The sequence below is a fragment of the Triticum aestivum genome, chromosome 4A (assembly GCF_018294505.1).
Source record: "Triticum aestivum cultivar Chinese Spring chromosome 4A, IWGSC CS RefSeq v2.1, whole genome shotgun sequence".
NCBI classification, from domain to species: Eukaryota; Viridiplantae; Streptophyta; class Magnoliopsida; order Poales; family Poaceae; genus Triticum; species Triticum aestivum.
The window spans coordinates 699,120,580-699,127,524 of record NC_057803.1 but is presented as its reverse complement, the minus strand read 5'-3'; the positions used below and the strand labels follow the sequence as shown (position 1 = coordinate 699,127,524).

The 6,945-nt window shown below is 41.3% G+C and overlaps 1 protein-coding gene across 1 annotated transcript; it reads right to left on the bottom strand.

Moving 5' to 3' along the window:
* Positions 1 to 4,379: 4,379 nt before the first annotated feature.
* Positions 4,380 to 6,508, bottom strand: LOC123084314 (cytochrome P450 704C1). The gene is made up of 5 exons (XM_044505982.1): positions 6,164 to 6,508; positions 5,525 to 5,774; positions 5,030 to 5,283; positions 4,609 to 4,947; positions 4,380 to 4,481 (listed from the first exon to the last, which is right to left on the bottom strand). Exons 1-5 carry the CDS (start codon positions 6,506 to 6,508, stop codon positions 4,380 to 4,382), a joined length of 1,290 nt encoding a protein of 429 aa, XP_044361917.1.
* Between the last annotated feature and the right edge of the window lie 437 nt (positions 6,509 to 6,945).

Genomic DNA, 6,945 nt, shown 5'->3' with positions numbered 1-6,945 from the left:
GCCTAATCACTTGGCTCTATTGCCACCTATGGTTTAATGCAGCAAGAATGGCGGGGCAGTTGATCCTACTTAATTAAGTACTAAGATACCCCGGCCCATGCATTAGTCGCAAGTACCCCATATGCCTTATTTTTAGCAAACTCATGCTAAAATTCACGGAAAATTTCAGCATGACCTTTGCTGAAAATAGGACATATGGAGTACCCGAATTTGCCGGAACGGAAGTTAATCGACATTCCGGCAAACTCAAGGGCCTCTCGGGGCACCTGCAAAATCATTATCCCCGCGTAATGAAGTCACCAATGGGTCATTTCAGAAGATCACAAGTAGCATCATCACAAGTACACATCATCTATAGCTTTATATTAACAAAGCATCATCACATATACAAAAGACCACTTATGCCAACAGTATGGTTTATATCAGATTCAGAGTTAGAAACAGGAAAAACTGGTGCTTCAAAGCCAACTGGACACAATTTACAGCTATCAGTACAAGATGAACTGACTAATTTCAAGTGTTCAGAGGTCAACCTATACCATGGATGAGCCTAGTGCTTCATTAGTCAACTGAACAGAGATAACAGGGCATAACACCATACATAAAGTGATGAGCATACATACTACTGTCCAAGCAATATTGCCACTGATATAAACATTTTACTGTTCAAGACTTCAACTGAAAGTAGCTAACAAGGTAACAGATGCAATATTGCCACTGATATAAACATTTTATTGTTATAAACTTCACTCAACTTAACAGGAAAACCCACAAAAATTGTTTTGATTCCAACAGCTGCTGTAAAATACATCCAGCAAAGGTGCTCTAAAATCAGAAATACTACCCCCCAAATCTTTAGCTCAATTCTAAAAAGACATGGTCTTCTAGTTACAATACTACCCCCCAACAGTTAAGATCCCAGGTGAGTAACACACTTTGGTCTTCTAGTTACAAAACAAAACTGACATAATTCTAGATGCCACTTTGGTCTTCTAGCTAAACAAGTGAAGTTTCACCCATATAAGAAACAAGTGAATTCTAGTCACATTGACATCTTGGTTTTCTACAAACACCAAGTACTAGGGCACACAAAAGTTCTGAAATTTGTGTGGCTAACTGAATTTTCAGTAACCGAATAAACTGAATTTTCAAAACTACAAGAAGCCATTTAAAAAAATCCTCTCATCTCATATGAGGAGTGTTAATCCTAAGACTAATAGTTTGTTGTGCAGTACAACTACAGTGATGCCCTATCCATTTGTCCCTCCCAACTAGATACTAGAGTAGCAATGTTCATGCCCTATCCATTTCTATAACCAGTAAGAACAAGGGGATGATTTTAGCAAGTTAAGTGCAACTCTAGCACCCTGTGCATGAAATGTATCATGTATCAAACCATCAATTAACTGCTGAATAACAAAAACCTTCAGGACAGAGTGAAAATAATTACCGAACTCAATTACTAAAGATATGTAAAATGTATGACACAGAAAATAAAGAAATCATGTTGATGAATAAATTTATAGAGTATATAACCACAATTACTAAAACCCATCAAAATAGTATTGTGTCAAGTTCAGTTTGAAAATTCAGTTACCGCTTGAGTGATTTGACACCAAAAATTACTCCCAAAAATTACAATGACTGTATATTGACTGCATATATTCACTGTACAGGACTGAATTCAGTCAAGAAAACCTGTCAATTTCTATTCACTTCATATATTTACTGTACAGGCTATCAAGTTCTATTTCAGCTCAAGTTCCATTGCTTTTGTTTTGAAACTGCTTGGTAAATTAACTAGGAGTACATGAGTATACAGGATCAAGCTAACCGTAAATCCTTGATATTCCCCTTCCGTAACTTGCAGTGATTATTTTGTTTCTGTTCTTTTAAGATGTACTAGATGGATGACCCTATGATGATTTCTTGTGCTATTTCTTTGTGCATACCTCAGTTTGTTATCGTCTGACGGCAAGAGAAGTTGAAGATGCGGGGCAGATAATGTTCTAAACTGGAAGTCAAAAAATACTACATGGAAGCGATAATGCTTTAATCTGAACTGGTGGCTGTGATCCACGCCAGGGGCAAAGGGGCCAACATGGATTAGTGGCCATCCGGAGGAGGCAAAAATTAAGGCCTAATGATGCAGCGCAACCGATTTGGCAACATGATAATCATGCGGAGCACGTAATCATTAGGTCTTAATGCCCTTTCAGGAAAGAGTGTGACAAATTTGGTGATGGGTGATGACATGAGCCTCAGCAACCGCCCAGCAATATAAACCAGGTCAAATAAATTAAGCAGAGGAGTTTTTGTTACAGAACTGACGAAAGGATCAAGTAGAAAATAGTAGGCGTGACAACAATAACAATAGGATTCATTACTGTGTAGATTACTTAATGACGCAGCACCACAACAGGGTGACAGTGTTGGCCTTGGCTTGGCCCTACACACAACATTAAACCAAGCAGGCAAGATCACTTTTCTTTTTAATCATTTTCATGGTATATTCAATTTATTATACATATGGATTGAACATACAACCCATTAACAGTCGCCCAAGGGTCGAGCGAGGAGCTATGCCACGTGGGCATTAGGGACGGGCGAGGGAGAAAAACAGATAGCTGAAAAGAAAAGAATATCGGCCAGATAACACCTCCCCTGTTTTCTCTTCCCCACGAAGCAACCTCTGCTCCTCCTCGTTTCTCTCCTCCGCCTCTTCCTCCAGGGGCAGTTGCAGAGGGACCTGTCAAGGCGGCAAGCAGGATGGGTGGCCAGCTGATTCTTTGCCGGATCTCCCAGCTAGGGTTGCCGCCGCCGCCACCCTCACCCGCGCTCGCGTTCTCTTCAAATCCGGCTGCGAGCTCCACCCCCTCCAGCGGTCCAGCCTTCGGAGGACAGGTGTGCGGGCCAGTGGTGGACGGGCCTGTGAAGGAGCTGCAAGAGGCGCTGGATGCGGACATCCAGGCCGCATCATGAAGGAGCGGGAGATGCAGAGCTACATCAGGACCGCAAGCGCGAGGTCGCCAGGTTAGTCCTCGTCAATTTGGAATCTACAGGACTTTCCACGAGTTCTGCTATTAAGGTTAGCCTTCCTCAATTTGGAATTCTGAATTTAGACTCCTAGACTTTGGTTTGTTCTTTAAGTTTCTGATGATCTTGCGATTCAATACACGAAAACAAGGATTCACATAAGCAAAAAGGCTGATTGGAGTAGAGGAATTAGTTTTTGCAATAAGCGTGATTGGAGTAGAGGATTTGTGTGTGTGCAAGGCAAGGCAAGCCAATAGGCAGAGCTCCCATCTAGCCAGGGGAAGGAGACGCACGCATCATCACAGTTGGGGATGGGGTGTATCAACAAATGCATGATCAACTCGCACCTAGCTGAAAGCACACAGAGGTAGCACGTCACACCAGCCCGTACACAAGGAGCAGGGCTTGCTGTAGTCTTGACCAAGACATGTACACGGAGATCAGCTTGGTTGATAGCTATTGTTGTCTCGGCAGCTCTCTCTTAACTGGGTGGTAGCCTTTGATTATAAGTCTATGACAAAAGTTCGCGGCAAGCTACTGAAGAAATCAATCGACCTGCCTCTGTTGGCTAGCTTTGGCTAGATTGCATGTGTTCTTGCTCATGGAGAAATTGATCTAGGGCTATAAAACAAACATATGTACTGTGGAAGTACACGAAGAAACACTTGCCATTGGAACAAGGAAGGTGCTGGCCACAAGGTTGATGAATGAGAATACAGAGATTTCTTGACAGGTCGAATTCATCTTGATTTCCTAAAGTGAACCAGAATAGTGCATCTTTTGGCAGTGCTTTAGAATACTTAAACAGAGATAGTTATTACCTTCAAGATGTACTGTTGTGTTGTGGGATTTGTAACCTGTTAAGTTGTACAGATTTGACATGCAAACTACTCAAAACTTGGTCATAGCTCTGTATTACATGGATCCTTAGCAACTATATGCGCTTTTTGTTCATGTTGTGTTGATTTATACTAGGCATTTTGTTCAGGCTGTATTACATTGATTGTAAGTCAGAAATGTACTAAGTAGTTATATCGCAATAAGCATGGGCTTATTGGTTTTCATTCTACCTTCTCAATTTTTGTTACCGTTAACAGTACCACCATAGTCAGGCATATTCACCGGCGCGGCGTGCCGCTATATCTGACAGAAAGTGTGCTTTCTCAGCATGAAGATAATAGAATGGGAAGGTATGATCTTCATGGGCCTTAGTGGTACTATCATATTATGACAACTGCTGCAAAGTTCATATAATAATCCTTGTTTCAGACTCAGTTCAAAGGACCAAGCTGATCAATAGGTTTCAGCCATGGCTAGCTATCCTCTCTTGCAATTTTGTGATGTCATGTTTTAGCCATGGCATAAATCATGTAGTTCATTCCATCTCCTTTTATTACTCGTTGGCCGTTTGGCAGTACATCACCTTCATCTGCCATCTTACCATCCTGAAAAGTGTAGCACAAATTAAGTTACTGGGTATGCCAGATCCAAATAAGATTATGTCGAAGCTATCTGGACTTGTTATTTTTGGACTCTACTATTAAAATGAATAGCATGAGGAATGATTTGTACCACCGGAACACCAGGATACAGCCGGAGAGTCTTGGTAATCGCAGCATGGAGGTAGTGCATTTTGTCAATAGCACCGTGTTTCAATCTTGCGGTGAATATTTCCATGCTGGTATCTTCTTGAGTCCACTCGACATATTCTCTGATTTCAAAGGCAACCTTATCCTGCACTACTGGGTTCTTGCAGAGCATGTAGAAGAACCATGTAAGGGTATTCCCTGTGGTGTCTTTACTAGCAATCAGGAAGCTGAGGACTATGTCACGAAGGTAACGATCGTTCATCGTCCCAGGATCATTCTCACTTTCCAGTATGAATCTTGATAGTATGTCATCTCTAGCTTTCTGCATTTATCATAAAAGATAGAATTGAACATATGTAAAATTTTGAAATAGTTGTAACAAACTATCATACAGGTTGACTTACATGGCCACTTATGTTCTTCATGATCTCTCTCTTTTGATGGATCAACTGTATCACAAAGTCGTCGATTATCTTTATGCTCCTCTTCAGTTTGGCTTCTGACCCGATATTAAGATACCTTTTCAACTCCCAGAACATATCAACATACCGATGGTAAACAAGAGAATTTGCCTCATCGAAGGCCTTGCTGAATTCAATGCTGGATTCATCTGATCCGGATAGCGTGTTTAGGTCAAAACCGAATCCCACTTTGTAAACTCGCAATCAATCAATTAATTCTTATCTTTACTTTGCTCACTCAGAAATCTTAGTAATGCATAGCCCAATTCAGAAGTTTTGGAGAAACTATGTTTACTCTATTTGCCAAGAATAGCTAACTGAATTTTTATTTGGCCATTTAGGTCTAGGATTTGATTTGCTTCTCTCTTTTGTAGTTTAAAGTTCTAAATTTGACATGCATAGAGTGAACTATTAAAGCTAGAATTATGATCTTAGCACTTACAGTACTATACTGTTTATATTGAGGAAGTACCTGCAAGTTTATGGTAATTCTGTTAGCTGCTGCAGCTGAGGTCTTCTCTGCCAATTTCATAGCATTCATTCGGAAAACATCACTTCTGTAGTCACGTAGCACTTTGGTTGAGAACTCATGGCTTGCTAGCTTTCTCTGGTGTTGCCACTTCTCTCCGTCTGTAACGAAAATCCCATTTCCAAACAGATCCGTCACGGTCTCCGTGTTGAAGGCCCCCTGTAAAATAGGATCCATCATTGCGAAATTATAGTCAGACAAAGTATTTCCACAGGCACTCAGTTTACTCTCTAAATAGAACTCCCTCCGTCCCATAATATAAGAGCGTTTTTGACACTAGTGTACTGCCAACTAGTATCAAAAACGCTCTTATATTGTGGGACGGAGGTAGTAGTATTATTAGTCTGACTAGCATGAATGAAAATTCATAGGTGGATAGAACATGGCAATATGTTCTACAGACTACTCAAGTTTTGACTTTTGGCCATCCTCTTCAAATTTTGAAGGATCCAATTTACCATCTGACATGCATACTGAATCATCTACCACCATCTTACTAGTTAGCAAGAAAAACAGGAGGAACAAAAATGATGAGCAAGGAAAACTACCCTGCTGTATTTACTGAAGTTTGTCTTAAGGATATGCTCGATGACGGCAGGGTCGGCGGTTAAAATCTCACTGTGCCCAGGATAGACAAGCCTAATGGTGGGGTGCAGGAGTGCATACTTCACATGCTCATCGAAGATCTTGTCAAAGTTGTTGAGCTGCCGGAAGACGGTCCCGGTGAGCGGCGGCCGATCATGGGCTCTCTGGGTGAACTCTCTGATGTAGAAGACGGCAAAGGATACAACAACGCCAATGATGTAGAGGGTGATCACCATCAGGGCTAAGGCGAGAGCTGAGACTACACATATGCCCGCGGATGCAGCAAGGGAGGAGAGCTGTGGTGCCATGATCAGCGCTAGCTGCTGCTTGCTGAGAGTAAGATTACCATGTTCAGCATCTTATATATGTGATCCGCGGGTCCACTGTATTTGTTTCGATTTGGTCAGTGTCACTGTCTTCTAGGAGAGGACAATGACATGAATGTTTCTATATTTTCAAGTTTTGGACAGTGTTGTAGAAAATGGGTAACTTGTTTTCAGAATATGTTCATGGCTTGGGAGAAAATTCCTATGCGCTGACCAGTCACCGAATATGAATTTGTGTCTGCAAATAGAGTTTGGTAAGAGTTTGTGCATATCATTTTGACATGAAAGGCTTTCCTAGCAACAAAGATCTCCATAAGCACATCTCTCGCTCTTACCATGTCACTCTGCTGTTTCAGGATAACCACAATTCAACTTCTCATTCATCGAAAAATTGGTACTGGTAAATTGTCCGCCGACAT

Coding starts and splice junctions, on each gene's coding strand:
- LOC123084314 (XM_044505982.1), bottom strand. CDS start 6,508: ATGGCACCACAGCTCTCCTCCCTTGCTGCATCCGCGGGCATATGTGTA. Junction 5,284..5,524: donor TAAACAGTATAGTACTGTAA/GTGCTAAGATCA, acceptor ATTGATTGCGAG/TTTACAAAGTGGGATTCGGT. Junction 4,948..5,029: donor TGAAGAACATAAGTGGCCAT/GTAAGTCAACCT, acceptor TGATAAATGCAG/AAAGCTAGAGATGACATACT.